Source organism: Paralichthys olivaceus, chromosome 8, assembly GCF_024713975.1.
Source record: "Paralichthys olivaceus isolate ysfri-2021 chromosome 8, ASM2471397v2, whole genome shotgun sequence".
NCBI lineage: Eukaryota > Metazoa > Chordata > Actinopteri > Pleuronectiformes > Paralichthyidae > Paralichthys > Paralichthys olivaceus.
The window spans coordinates 20,483,231-20,499,156 of record NC_091100.1 but is presented as its reverse complement, the minus strand read 5'-3'; the positions used below and the strand labels follow the sequence as shown (position 1 = coordinate 20,499,156).

The 15,926-nt window shown below is 43.2% G+C and overlaps 1 protein-coding gene across 2 annotated transcripts; it reads right to left on the bottom strand.

Annotated features, from left to right (window-relative positions):
• Positions 1–48: 48 nt before the first annotated feature.
• Positions 49–15,213, bottom strand: micall1a (MICAL-like 1a). 2 transcript variants are annotated; one of them, XM_020084262.2, is made up of 16 exons: positions 14,271–15,213; positions 11,193–11,241; positions 8,374–8,515; positions 7,971–8,071; positions 6,592–6,731; positions 5,327–5,931; positions 5,178–5,238; positions 4,547–4,977; positions 3,827–4,218; positions 3,604–3,738; positions 3,322–3,448; positions 3,059–3,149; positions 2,795–2,868; positions 2,413–2,527; positions 2,276–2,322; positions 49–2,115 (listed from the first exon to the last, which is right to left on the bottom strand). In XM_020084262.2, the coding sequence occupies exons 1-16, from the start codon at positions 14,414–14,416 to the stop codon at positions 1,973–1,975; spliced, it is 2,799 nt and encodes a 932-aa protein (XP_019939821.2). In that variant the 5' UTR covers positions 14,417–15,213; the 3' UTR covers positions 49–1,972. The 2 variants fall into 2 exon arrangements, with proteins under 2 accessions (XP_019939821.2, XP_019939823.2); XM_020084264.2 differs by having other exon boundaries at positions 3,827–4,176.
• Positions 15,214–15,926: the final 713 nt, after the last annotated feature.

Sequence of the window (15,926 nt, the reverse complement as noted above, 5' to 3'; positions counted from 1 at the left end):
TTCAGCTGAGGTGTGACAACAGAGGATGAACTTCACTTGAAACAAACATTAGATTAACTTATTTTATTTCTCTGCCTTCCAGTGTCAGTATTTAATATGATCCTGCTGCTGCTTGAGGACAAGGTATAGTGCTGCAGAAGGACTCTAGAGAACTGTAGAGGAAGACAGGCTCAAAGCAGAGATAGTCATACTAGAGATTAACCATTTGAAATGGAGGACAGGCAAACAGACAATCTAAATGACAAAACGGGGACAGAGAGCAGTAAAAAATACGGGCATTTACATGAGTTGCAATGAATCATGCTAATTAAATACATGGCACCCGTACAAAATGTCAACATTCACACAACTTGACTTATCCACTTTTAAGGCAAAAACACACAGAAAGGCATCGTAAAATATAAATTAATGATTGCATATTCTGGTTTCCCCCCAATGGTTAAATCTGTTTTGTAGAGATGTTAAAAGCTAAATATCTGCCTTCTCTAATATTCACTATTGCATGAGTGACCTTCCATATTATTAAAACTGTCAGTTATACTGTATATATCATACTTTCCATAAAGCTGTCTTCTACAACTCGCAGGGTCCAAATCTGTCTGACTTTTTAATCCCAGTTCAGTTTCCCATCACAAACACTCATTAAAGTGTGTCTCAATTCATCCATGTGTTTGACGATGTGCATTAACACACATGACGGAGTCACTGAAAGAGCTAACCACAAGGAAACTACAAACAACCATGATATAGCAGCTAGAAGAGCTAAGGTATTAATAATGAATATCAAGGATAAAAGATGCTAAGTTTCCTTTCACTCGTACCACAGGCTGAAACCAGACACAGGACTTACTGATTTCAGGTTCAGATTTTGTGATGCTTTCCTTTAAAACACTGCACGCTCAATCTAATAGCCCCTGCTTGTGCTCGAACTGTGAACTTGCAGTCAAATATCCTGTGCTCCAGCTTTACACTGCTTCTCTGTTATGGTTACTTTTTTCCATGACATACTGCAAGGGAAAAAGAAACAAGGCGGCTTCTAATTAATTTGTTCTAGCTGCTAGCCACAGTACTCAAATTAATTTTGCCGCTCCGTATTCATCATGGATCCGCTGGACTCCTGCTCCATGTGGGTGTCATCTTTTTGCCTTCAAGCTCACCAATGGGAAGCTGGAGTACTATCAAAGCTGTGGAGTGCAGTAACCTTGTTATAGTCACCACCCGTATGGGACTCTCAAACAAGTAAAGCTAACACATCCATAATGAGGGGCAGGATAATTTAATCTTCATTTTAACAACATCTCAAGGCAATTTGAAGCAGCATGAGGAGAAGAGCTGGAGTTTTAAGCACAAGCACGGCAGAGGTCATTTGAGTGCAAGCACAAGGTATTAAGTGAAAGCATTACAAAACCTGAATGTGAAATTAATATGTTCTGCTCTCAAACTGAAAGACCACACTCTTGAATAAAGAGGGGAAAAAACGAAACAAAAGAGGAGACGTGTGATGGACATGAGCAATCAAGATGAGATTAAAAACATTAAAAACTCTTGGATGACAGAGATAAAATTAACATCCAACTGACTTCAACCGAAGTCTCCGAGCTGTGCGATGCAGGGAAAGTGGAGCGAGAACATACAAGTCATTGCTGTCATTTAGAAACTTCACTAGCTTGAAAGGTCAGAGAGCTACAACACACACGTGTCAGCTCTTAAAGCACTTGAGTTTTTCATACTGTCTGTTTTAACACAAAGGCCACAGACAATCATCACTGGTGTTTTGGAGAAGCATCAAGTAAGACATGAGCATTGGGGGATTTCTGAGTTGCACTTTAGAGTCATTAATAAAATCACACGTTATAAAGCACATGTCATCTCTTCTTCTTGGCCCGATGTAAATCTTTTCTCACATCCTGTTTTATTTCCCTCAGTCTTAAGTCCTCTTGGAAGGTGGTGTGAGATCTGTGTCCTGCGTTGTTCAGCTCTTCTCCTTGCGAGGGCTGTGGCTATTGCCTGGTTCTCCTTTATGGCTCAGCCGCTTCAGAACCTTAATGGGTTTGAACTTTGCCCCTTTTTTCTTGTGGTGTTGCTGTTGCTCGGTATCAGGTTCCTTGTGAAAGTCTGATGAGGAGGAAAATAAGAAAACAAGTCCGATTAAAACTCACATAAGTAAGGCAGGGAGAAAAAAGGAGTGAGATGCGACATTTAAGTGTTATATTTAGCGACCACCTTCGTCTGTAGAATCTTTCATCTGCTACAAATGAAAAGAACTTATTCCTACCTTTCTTCTTCAGCATGGCCTCCATTAGTTTATCCTCCTCTTCCTCCCTGTGACAGAGCAACTGTTAAATCACTGGTCGCTGCAAACATCACCATTCTGTAAACCCTGGGTCAGAGTAACTAGCAGCTATTGATTACCTCTGCCTGTCCTGGTCCATGTTGTTGACGATTTGGTTGCGCTGTTCAATGATGGTGACCAGCTCAGACATTAGCTCCTGCTCCCGGCTCTTGTCCTCCTCAGTCCAGTCTTTCTCTGAGAAACAAAGGGAAGTTGATGGATTATTTGTGGACTACTACATACTGAATGTGAATGCCCTGAACAAATATAACAGAGTGCTACAGCATTTATGGATTATTGAAGCAACAGTAACATAAGTAAATATAAATGTTGGGTTTTAGTGAACAGAACTTGAAACACAGTTGTTTAATTTTAAGCATCTTTAGGTGCAGATATAAGAAAAAAGTGGTTCTTCTTAAGAAGAAATCTGTGCGGAGATTAACATGATGAGGCCAGACATACCTGGTTTGTTGAGAAGACACCTCAGCTCATACTCCACATCAGCCTGCCTCTCCTCCAGGTTCTGCTGCTTGGCCCTGCAGAGAACATACAAACTGTTAGAAGCTCGTATCCTCCAATACACTACTTTCAACCTGCTTTCTGAAAGGTGAACAATGAAGAAATAAAATATTGTACAATGCATGGATTGCCATATTTTAAAGAAAGATTGTTGGTCAGGTTAAAAAAAGGTTCAACACCTGCCTCTCTCTAGAGCCTGAAACTTACGTGTAGACCAGCTCTGCTTCTCGTCGGACTAAAAGGTGTTTCTCGTGGATCAGAGTGAACCAGTCCACCAACAGGCACTCCTCATCCTCATCTGTCATCACAGCAAAGAAAGAGAAAGATAATGTCTATATTCATTATGATTATTATTTAAAAATTCAGGAATCTTTTTGATTTTCAGTAACATTTCAATATTAAATCTAGTGAAGCTTTCTTGGACACAGCATAAGTGGAGTCAAAGAAGTCTCTAAAAAGCAATGTGATACCGTTGGGGTTGTCTCTCAGCTTCTTCTCCAGCTCCACTCCCCTCTGCTCCAGCTCATCCAGCTGTTTCTCCAGCTGACCCATCTCTCCGTGGATGTCCTCCACTGGGATAAACTGATCTGTCTGCACCTGGAGGGATGTTTGAAATAGACCAGCCATTTACTTCTTCTGTTTTTGATGCAGAACTTTCTATTTTATGCATTTGATTTCTACACTAAACTCTGAACATGTCTGAATGAATGTTACACACAAATAGGTTTAGATTCCGTCTTAAGTTTTTGTACTTTGCGTTTGATTAGTGGGAAGCCGTGACCAGGGGCCGGGGGTCTTGCAGGACGAGAGCCTTTTGGTGGTTTGGTTTTAGATTTAGCAGGAGAGGGAGAAGCTTTCCTGTTGAACGGGTTCTCTTTACATATCCGCTAAAAAGAGAGGATAGACACAGGTGGATTTATAATAAGTGCAAAGTATTTTGATTTATATTGCTTTATTTGTAGGTGATCCTATTACCTTGCTGTTTGACTGTGCGGCTCCTGAGGCCAGTGGGCTGGGGGTCGTTGGGGGTCGTGGTGGAGGGGCTCCAGCCCCTTTGGTCCCCGAACTGCGACTGGTCTGTGGGGTGGCTGGAGCTGAGCTGGCGTTTGACAGCATGGGAGAAGGGTACGGGCTCGGGGAGGGTTGAAGCAGGTGTTCGTTTGTGGAGGAGGAAGGCAAGTCAGAGGGGTCGCATGGTGAGCAAATGGAAGGCTCTGAGATACTTTTGGTGAAGGCGTGTTCCTGGTCCCTGCTGGCACTAACACCCAAGGGTGGCTGGGAGGAGCTGTGGTCTGAGCCTGAGGACAGACTCTCTATGCTGAGAGCTGGAGAGGGAGAGCAAGAGGAAGGCTGAGAGTGAGAAAGAACTGAAGAGGGAAGAAGATTCAGTAAAAAAAAAAGAGCAAGGAATGCAGAAATAAAACAGGAATCAAAGCCGTAGATTGAAATGGAGACAGGATGGAGAAAAGAGCAAAACAATTAACATAGATTTGGTATAGAAGACATTTTTTGTTTCATTAGCTCTGTACTACAAACAAAAGAGTCATTATTCCACGTCATCTGCTCTGAAATGCCACCATTTGAAATAGCAGGGTCATTTCAAGTATTCCCATCTCTGCTAAGTACAAAATGATTTAGGTGAGAGTTTGAATAAAATCTTAAGAGTTTGAATTTTGTGGTTCTGCTCAAACAGACCTTGGTTACCAGCAGGGGGCTGCGGAGCCCGTGGTGCTGGACGCCGTTTCTTGCTCTTTGCACTCCCGGGGCTGGCAGAGCGCGATGAACTCCCTCCGCTAGGGGGAGTGTCTGCACCTGTCGCGTCAGCCGCATGAGTGATTCTGTACCATGGGTGACTGGCCGCCACTGTGGGTGGAATCGCACCTCCTTCACCCCCCTCTTCTTCTTCTGCCTCGTTATTTTCATCGTCATCATCATCAAATGGGTTGGCGGGCGGAGGGGGTGTGCTGGGTCTGGAGCCATCCCCTTTGAGAGAGGACAGAGAGCCTGCATTGGGAGGTGTTGCCAATCCAGCAGGGGGAGGGGGAGGGGCTTTCTTCTTCTTGGATTCTGATTGGACGAGGGCGAGCCAAGGTGGGTCTTTGGGTTTATGGGTGCCACTGGACAGGCTGGACAGTGAAGACACACAGATAGGGATGGAGGGGTCACAGAGGGGAAGGCAACAAAACAGCCAAACAGAGGCATGGACAAGCAGACAACTGTCATACATGCTGTAACAAGATGCAATTCAGAGAAAGACTTGGCTGATATGAGTCGTGTGAAATGGTGGAACTGGACAGGAAGAGGCATTTCACAGAAACTAATCTACCTTCCAGGAGACTGTGATCTCTCTCGAGGTTTGGGAGGAGTTGGAGGCTTCAGAAGTTCACCTGGGATTTCAGATAAAAGGGGAGGATTAGTATCAAACCTTATATAACTTTAGCAAAGTTATTGCATTGCTTTGCAATGAGCACCCACCAGCTGCAAGGCCATCTGTTGTACGGGGTAGTCGAACCCGAGGGGCAGGACGAGGAGGAGGGGTGGGTTCAGAAACTCTGCGGGGCGCTGGAACCGGCCGACTGACACCTTCATTATTACTGACAGGCGTAGAGGGAACGTCTCCGTTGGTTGTAAATTTGTCTGGTGTTTTACTCTCCTCCTCTTTCTCTCCATCCTCCTCCTCTTCATCGCTCTCATCAAAAGGGTTGGGGGGAGAAGAGGAACGTGGTGTCTCCTCTGTCGCTCCACTATCTTCTATATCTTTAGCTTTTTCCAAAACGTCTGTTTTATTTGTTGTAACAGGAGTGATAATGGCAGGGACAGTGGTAGGCATGTCAATGTCATTTGTTCTGCCTACTGGGGATGGAGTCTTAGCCTGGTCCCTCACAGAGGGCGAGGTGTGAGGAGTCATGCTGCGACCAATCCTGGCAGACAGGACTACCCCTGGTTTCTTACTGAGGTCTGGTCGGCCATTCTGGTTGGCTAAAGCTTGTCTTGCGAGGTGATGTGTACAGACCAATGCCCCAGAGTCGCTCCCCAATTTGTAAGATCCAGGAAGGAGAGTGCTGTGACACTCTGTGCACCTGAGACGACACAGGAAGAAAGTAACAGGTCATAAAGAGGGACTGTTATTAACTGACTAAGGATTTAGGAAAATGAAAAGAGCATTACAGCATTTTTAGAAATACATTAAACCTCCAGAGTAAGGCTGTCACAATATCAGATTTTCAAAATTGCAATGGATAAAAGAAGAAATGATAACAATATTGCCATGATATCTATGGACATTTTGACAAATATAATAACAATAATGTGATCGTCAATTTCATCTTTAATATGGTTGTGTGTTTTATCTAGTTTTTTTAAAACAACATAATACTAATACCTAAGTATTGTGCAGATAGATGATGTTCTCATTCATGGTCAGAGTGATCATAGATCCACTAATTTTCTCTAATTTATATTATAATATGTACGTTATAGAGAGACAGAAATTATTAATTCTACAATAATAACTAATACTCACCATTGTAAACCAGGAAGTTACTACAGTATAATAGAGAGAATCCTCTATTTGTGGGGCCCTTGATTCATTAACATGGTATTATTAAATGCTCATTATTACCCCAATATCAATAATTAATATAATAATGATTCAATATCGTGGTTATTGAGACAGCCCATCCCTAGAGCATATTTCACTTTGTTAATTTAATACACAGTTACTGTAGCTGGGGGTTCACCTGAAGCAGTTGCGATGGTAGAGCTTGCTGTCCACCAGAAACCTCTGCACCAGGTGGACGTGTTTCTGGCAGGCAGCGCAAGTACTGCTGAGCGTGCTGCGCTGGACCGCTGCTTCACCCGTCTGCGAGGGCTGACTCGGCTAGTGCAAGTGACCCGGACAGCGTTTGCAGAGAGGGGACGGGGCGGAGACATCAGGGGAAGGGGGGGGGGGGGGGGGAGATGGAGAGTAATGGGGGAGGGGGGAGGGGGAGATCAAACACGGAGTCAGGATTTGAGGATGTGGATTTTCGATCATTCTGTTAATCTAACTACGTCTGCGTGGTTACTGCAACATCTACTGCTCATTGTTTCACGTGCTCTGTTACTGCATTTCAGTTTTCATTTTAAAACACAATCTCTGATCAACTCAAAAATGTTTATCATGATATATTCAAGCGTTTATTAGTAAATAAAATCCAAACAGCTGGGGTTAGTGGCTCTGTGAGTCACACATTTAGGATATAACTGATATTCAGGGATGATATATCTATTTTTTGGGGGGGTTAGGTAAATAATGTAAAGGGGTTAGAAGCAGCATATTCAAAAACTTGGCACACAGTGTTAGGATAGTGCAACAGTTAGTCTTTTATGTAAAATATAAGATATGTTTTCTTGTTTTTTAAAAGACTGACCTAACAGTTTTGCTTTCACCTCCTAGCCCACCCCCCACCCTACTGCCTAGGCTCGGGATCAGAGAGTGGAGGGGGGATCAGATGTGAGGAGGAAGAAGAACAGGAAGAGGAGGGAGTGGAATGGATTTCCATCTGAAGAGGGGTCGGGAGGGGTGGAGGCTGAGGTGGAGGAGGGTGGCAGTACATTGGAGTGTGGGGATGGAGGTAAGAAGTTGAAGGCATGCGAAAGAGAAGAGAGACAGGATACAGAGGCTATCTTTATAGACTTACTCTACCTCTGTCGCTTTGGTTTTCCCCTGCTGTGCAACACAAAGCCCACACGAGGAAGTAGTACTTATAAAATACATATGTGGATATTGTTTATTGTTGTACCGGGATGGAAATTGTATTGTCCAGTTCTAATGAGTTAATACCCCCAGAATAGCACATGCAGAATTATACTTAGATATTCCAAGGCTTCACATACACAGGGATATGCAACAAAGAAATGTGAGGCTTCATTGTGCTTCAGGACACTGTAAACAAAACATTACTTACAGCTTAATAACAGGCAGCTCCACACTGTCATCATGCAGGGCTTACTGTGTAGAGTTAAGTGTGGCCCAAAGTCTACTAAGTCTTAGAAATTTAGAAAGAAGTCAACACATGCACAAGGGAAATTACTGGCTGTTACTTTGCCTTCTCCTCGTGCAAACTCTTGTTCTTACCTCAGACTCAACCACTTTGTCTTCCAAAGGGGTCAAAGGTCTTTTCTGGGCCGGCTCATTATAACCGACAGGACTTGGCCTCTTCATGCAAGGCGGGTTTGCTGCAAGAGAGGATGTAGAGGAAATCAGTTTATGCCTTAAAAAAAGTAGGCTGTTGTTAAACACACACAAGTCCAGTTGCTCCATCTCCAGATGTTCTAAGGGTGGATTGTTTACAAGGCTCTGAAGTTAAAAAGGAATACACTAAACATTTTTTTGTAAAGCTTAATATTCCTGTCTTAATCTTAACGAATATATCTGAAAAGAATGGGGATTGAATAACAAGACTCAAATCCAGATATAAAAGTTGTTTATGGAGTTCACATTGCTACAAGTCAAATCCAGCTGAATGAAGCACACCAACCTTGAGATTTGTTGTTAAAGAAGTTGTAATACTGGGAGACATAGGTAATGATACTGAGCCGGTCAGGAACTTTCATGGACACCATGTCCTCTGGGTCCAACAGGGCTGGAATCCCCAGCTGTGTCTCGGCCACTTCAAATGCCTACAATGTGGAGAAGACGGAGAAAGGGGACAGAAGGGAGTTAGGTAATGGCAGGAGATAAGAAAGAGACTGAAAAACAACTGTGATTCTGATCGGCGATTGTGGCTCAGAATGTACAGTGGCAAAACTGTACTGTGAAGCGCTTTGAGTGTTCATCAAGACTAGAAAAGAGTTATATAGTTATAAGTTTACATGCATGCAAATAATTAGAAATATGCTCATAGTCAGGGATCTGATGATGATGATATCTCTTCACTTTAACTAGGTGAACCACTGGCTCACTCATTAACAGCTGATTGTCATTCTTTGGCCTGATTTCCATCAGGATAAATTCTTTGGTATAAAGTAATCACACATGAAAAAGACAGTGGGATCTGTGGATTACCATCACTTCTTCATATAGAATGTTACATTCCTTCAAGCTGCATAAACAAAAGTCCATTTACCTTCATTGTACTGGGGAGGCAGATAAAACTGAAACTGTATTAATCGCTGAAGGTTTTGCTATTATAATTATTCCTCGTAATAAGATACATTTACATTACTGCAAATGTTTTCATTAAATTAGAGCTCAAGAACCTTGGTATTAACAAAAATCTGCTAATTTGTCTCCATGTAAACATTTAGAGACTGAGTGCAACAAACCAACATGCTCACCACAGCCCACCAACCAGCAGATACTTGATGCCCTGAATGGTCTAACTCTGCTGACAAAACATCAGTCATTTGCTCGCTATGTTATTTCGGTTTGTTCTTTGAGGCTAACCGTCACTCTGATAAAAACATTCCATTGAAGACATGAGAGAGAGGGTTAGGTTACGTAACACAACTCTTATAGCAGTTACACAACACTGACGTAACTCAAAAAAGGCAACAAATGGTCAACATGTAACAAAACCAAAATGAATCAAAATGTTTAGTATAAATAATACCTGCTTTACAAATTAAATACTTCTCGATTCTTAGTTTCACTGCATCTAGTTTGTTGTAATTTACTGAAAACTATTGAAACATCTAGACTAATAAACATATTCCTGGTCCACTATCGAGACCAATTTACAAACCACAGACAAAAACAAAACACGCTTCTGCTCTTGCTGAAGATGCAAATCGCTCACATGAACCTACTTCAGTTCAAATCAAGATACTTTAAAAAGTATTTTCATGTAAGTGTTGTTGTCCGGACGAGGACTAAATGATGATGATGAGTAATGCTCCTTCCAGACTGATGTTGTAATGCTTGTGTCAGACTGACCTAACCCGCCTTCATCAACACAGGTAACAAACAGTACATTGGGCATGGAACTTTATTTAAAAAATATTTTAGTTAAACAAATTTGACCATATTAGACTGTGATCTATTAAAATTTCTTTAAAATCTGCCTTTAAAGAGATCGTTAGAACCGTGTAACAGTGAACATTATTTAATTATATATATCAATTTAATCATTCAGTCCAACCTGACTTCGCTTGCTCTCTTCTCTTCTCTCTCTCTCTGTTACGCTGACACACAGACACTCCCACACGCACCCATTGACTCAGATGACATCTCTATTTAATCCACTACAGATTAAATGTTGATTTGTTTGTAACCACGACCAGATTTTCAACACGGATCACCACATAATGATTGATACTTTTCTTAAATGAGTAGATGTGCGCATTGATTCTTTTATTCATACTATTATTAATATGCGTAATATGTATACATATATACAGAATATACATGGAAAGGGGGGGCTCCAGCCCCATCACGAGGATGGAAGGACTTTTACTGCATAATGTAATTCAGTGCAAGTCATCACTAGTGACACTAAGAGATCGACCTTTGACAGCAGTCTCCTATGAACAGGTTGTATTCACTGTACCATGATCTCCTGTATTAAAAAGACTTTAAGGAAAGTAATCAACAGAGAGAGTCAACCAGGAACAAATTCAAGGAGCTCACATCTGGCAATTACATCGTACAATCTGACCCAGAAGCTAAGCATGCTCTTTACATTAACAGTCATGGATTACCTTCTAGGGCTTAGGCCTTATTGAGTCACTACTTTACAGACAGCATACCAGGAGTGTGTTTCTGCCGCTAACAGCAGTCACCTCACTTTCCCTGAGGGCTGCTGGATAAAAGAATGTAAACAAGCGCAAAGAGCTGCCAAAGCTGTGCTCATACTGAAAAGGAGGAGACACCCATTTCATCCCTCAATATTCTGTTGGCTTACACATGATGTGGAAAAAACTAACAGGGAAAGTATGATTTAAAAAAATCTTGGATTCATTCAACTTATAATACACAGCTGCAAATTCAGCACTCTTGCGCTTTAAATCTTCTCTCCGTGGTCTCAACAGGCTTACGTCAAGGGTTTTATTATTTTTCTCTTTTCTGGACGCTGAATCCTCTGGTTTCATCCCTCTTTGCCCTCATCAGGATTAAGTGACATTTTCCTCCACACAGCCAAATACACTGAGGTCACACCCATGACGGGATGAAATCATAAAACCTACGAATTATATGGATGAATGCAGCACACGCAGAAAAAAAATTCAACGCCTGAAGCCAAGTGATAGATAATAGTTGGGCCTCAGGTGATTAAACACACCACAGTGACATTACAACCAACACACGATCATGGAGCAGAGTTCGAAGCTCGAAACATACAGATGTAAACTGACTCACCAGTCGGTTGTTGTCGTAGACGTTCTCTTTAGACAGCAAACCAAAGTCTCTGGAATGGCAAGAGAGAGTAAATGTTAAAATTCAAACTAACATTTTGTACAGATAATCAGCATGCAATAACTAAACTCGTGGTATCTGCTCTGAGGCCAAGTATAGCATAGAGGATCATAAAGACATAACTGTCCATGCTGATCGAGGACAGTACTGGATTTAGCTTGCTGGCCTATTTCCTCTTCTGCTATGAACCATCAAAAAGCTATTATTGTCTTGACAGCGTGACAGGCCCAATGGTAAGCAGTAAAGCTTCCCAGCTCCCACAGACAACTGGTCCCACAGCACACATAAATGATTCCTGATATGAACAACTGCCAGGACAAAAGGAAAGAAGTGGCGGCCGAACAGGAGTGATGGGGCTGATAATTACAAGGTTCTGCTTTGAAAAGCCTGGAGCGATGGAACTAAAGCCAGAGCTCTCCCCAGTAAACATCCTGCAGTAAAACTGGAAAATGTCTGAGGTGTTTCTGGGATGAAAGTGTGGTTGTGTGCATAAGTAAATTCATGTTGATTTAAGTGTCTCGCAGTACGACAACAGTGGGGTGGAAAAAAAAATAAAAACATGGCGACCCCAGTGTGAGCTTGTGTTGACCATGTGGAACTTTCAACAAGGCAAAATCCAATGAATGAGCTCCGTGTTGGAGCCGCACAAAGTAACCTCTGTTCTCTATAATCTAGTTCCCATGGTCACAAACACACTGAGCAGCAGATCTCATATCAAGATCATGTCAAAACAAGTCCACTGTGTCATGTCTGCCAATATAACCAGATGGAAGTACAGCCACTTAAAACAAACACTACCAAAACTGTCGCTGGAAGTTCAAAGTTTTCGAAAATTACAGGACAGACAGTGCCAGCCGACACTGACACGGATGGTGACACGGATGGTGGAGTGATGTGTGTGATCTGCACTGCAAACCTAATCCACTGTGACTCACAGTCTCGCTTCGAGGTTTATTTTCGGAGAGAGGACTTCTATGGAACAGTGTGTCTATGTGAGTGTGCACTGTGTGACAGTCCTGTAATATCCACATGATCAGAACCTGGGTGAACCTGTATATCTGCTACATTTGGTTCGGTCAGGTGGTAGATTTGTGCTGGAGCAAAGAGGATTGAGATTCAGTGATGTTGTGACAGTCAAAAATGAAGCTCATAAATACACATAATAATCATAGTTTCACAAGAGAAGTGGTGAAGACAAAAATTAAAGTAAAATCATTATGCCGGAAAATGTCAATACAGAGAAGAGACCGAAACACAAAAGCAAAATAAAGTAGATGATGTGAGGGTAAGCAGTGCAAGATGGAGTTTGATAAGAAGCCCCACATGAACACAGCTAACTTTGAATGCGCTGTCCCATGTAGTTTGGTATATGACTAGACATGAATGGTTGATCGATGTCAGATCTACTCCCTCTCCGGTTGGCTGAGTGACAGCAGGAAAATGAGAAAAGGCCATTTGCTGCGCTTACGTCTCTCGTCTGGACCGATGTGATGCATTTTGATGAAATCCTGCACAGTGCAGGGTGGATCTATGTTGGCCTGGCCCAGCATTAGAGTTAAATCCAGTCTGACAGGCCGAGGCCTCAGCTGCAGATTAGCCTGACCGACTGTCTGTCTGGATCAGAGCACTGAGGGCTGGACAGGGAGGCATGCTGGGACACAAATTGGAGAGGCAGTGCTCAAAAGTTGGGTGTTGAGGATTTCTCCATTGTTGTACTTGGAGCTTTACTGCTGCGATGTGCAGACATATTCCACTTGACTGACTTGTCCTTAAGAGACTGCTCCACAGTCCAAATGTTTACTCTGCTACCATCCAAGCATGATTCCAAATTGTTCACAGAACTCTGCACCACCTGTGAGGTGAACAGCATGACCAAGACGCTTATTGTCTAAACACATCCCACATTTTCCCTCCAGGACAGAGGAGGGACATAACATGTCATGTACTGAATGGTTTAACACAGTTCTGCTACAACAGCCAGGGTCACAGAGTCGTTTCAGTCTGAGACTAACGACTAATCCTGAAGCTGTCAACAGGCGACTCTACCCACTGAGATAACAGGGCCACACTCTTGCCACATTAAACTGCACAGAACCGGTGCTTTTCTAGAGAGATCCACATAATGTCAGAGTCAGTGTGTCTTCTGTCCCGCTGCAAATACTGGAGATGTTTCGAATCAAATGAGTACAAAAAGGTCTACAGACATATTAACAAGACACATGATGGCCCATCTAATCTGTGTGTGTCTATCAGGACACAAGACGTGTCCTGGTCGAACTCAGTATGAACTTTAGATGAGTTACCAGCTGCAGATTAAAAAGAAAGTTACAGTTTTTTTGGTCTCTACCGAAACAATGGAGAGTCACCACTTCCTCCTTTGAAAATACACTGACACTGCTGTTGTGTTCTGTGGTGGCTTCTGTACAGTCTGTGTGTGTGTGGGTGTCAGATGCAGAGCGGAGGGGCGTGTTGTTACAGACAGGGTATGACTTGTCGGCCTGGGTTACTTACAGCACACTGACCTCTCACTCACTCTACAATGTTGAATACACATATTTTTACTGGTGATTATGTCTGTGATTAAATGACATCATCAACTCGTACAGCAGAGACTAATCCAACACGGACTGTACGTTTTCATGTGTTAGCATGGGTAGTTTAATATCATACTAACACATTGAAAACTGTCAATATCAATCATCGAAACAATAATGATTTAGACAAGTGCTTCACGTAATCTCAAACACTGAATAATATATATAACACAGATTAGTTCACTCGGTTGTGGATTATTTATGTGTTATTATTCTTGTCCTGAATAGATGATCATAGTAATCGTTTCTGTATTTTACTTCAAATTCTGAGAAAAGAGTGTGAAGGCTGTCAACCTCTGACTGGAGCCAGCAGCTGTATCCACAACCAGTTCACTGCTTCATTCAAATCAGAACTGATTTCTCTCCTGTGATCAGAAATCAGGTTAGAGAGCATCACGGTTGCACGGTCCGACTTCAGGCTACTTACATCAGATCTGGTCTGAAGCGATGGATGATGGCACAAAAAGCCAACCCGTCCCTGAAGGACGTTGACATGTCCTTTATTTCCACATCGTTGTAGTTTTCACACTGTATCCGACACCACTCCTGCAGAGCCTTCAGAGATCCCATCATACTGTCGCAGGAATCTTCGAGTCAAATGAAAAAAGGTCTCGCTCGCTCGCCTTGCCTCAGAGGAGACAGTGAAACGTGTTTGTCTGCGGTCATGAACGAGTCGTCGCCTGTGAAGAGGCGACAGACATCCAGACAACACCCGATGTGAGGCTACATTCATTCACAGCCAGTGAATCACGTTAAACAGCTAGCCCCGGCTCAGTGGCTACATGTTAGCTAACTTTTCAACTACAACGCGCATTATTCTCCGGGGCTGTCTCGTGTCCCGGCTTCTTCAACAGCGACTAAACCGAGACTCTGAGCGGGACAAGCGGGTTGAAACGCGGCTGATATCCTGAGCTCATGGCGGAGGCTCTGCCGTCAAAGTTCCTCACGTAGCCAACTTGGCTAACGTTAGCCTGCTGCTAGCTCCCGGTGCAGGGCTGGTGTCACTGGCGGGGCTGGTGTTCTCCTCGGTGTGTGCTGATGGAGCAGGTTCGGCGGACACTGGGTGGTGGTTTCCTCCAGGTGGACACGCAGCACGGGTCTCGTCTGGTGGTGCAGTGTCTGCAGCGGCTGTTTAAAACACCGGGTACAGAGCCTGGGGTCCGGGGATGTTCTCCTGACGTCCTCTCCGCGATCACAACATTAAAACACACTGTTACAAACACTCCTGGTTGATGGAAGTAGCCCGGAGCCGGTGCCACGCCATGCTAGCTGCACCCAGAGATGTTCAGTCTCTGATCCGGAGGGGCGCTGGCAGCAGTCTGCCTGCCACCATACTCAATGTCAGGCTGCTGTTCCCCTGTGTGTCCAGCTGGAGGAGCTGCTGAGCCGCTGTGTATGGAGAGCCAAGAGTGCCATCTGTCGTTTCTGTTTGTTTTCACAATTCTTTATTGATAAAGAAGGGTTTTCTTTACTTTCTTTACTACTCCCTAGTCTCTCTTTTTTAATCAGCAATAAAAAATGGACAAGATAAGATATGATCATCACACAATGGGCAGTGTTACAGCAGCAAATGTCCCAATTTAGATAAAAATAAAGTAATAAGAGGTAAACATGCAATACTTTATAAATGCAGAACAGAAATAGAAATGCAATATAGATAATAAATACAGTGTAAATAGAACATGTACAACAGATTGCACATCCACCATGATTTGCACAGGCAGGAATGAATATTGTACAGTTAAACGGTGAAACCTGATTCTAAAGTGCAGTCCAGATATTGGTCTACTGGGAGCAGAACGGGTTGTACGGTGTCACAGCTGCAGGAAGGAAGGACCTGCAATACATCTCCTTCAAACTCTTGGGAGGATCCGCCTGTCGCTGAAAGAGCTGCCCAGTAATGTGATGGTGTCCTTCATTGGGTGGGACCCATCGTGCATCAGAGATGACAGCTTTGCCTTCATTCTCCTCTGTCCCACAACCTCCACAGGGTTAGGGTGGTGTCCCAGGATCCAGCTGGCTCTCCTACACAGTTTATCAAACCTTTTCCTGTCAGCGGATGAGATGCTGTTGCCCTTGCAGA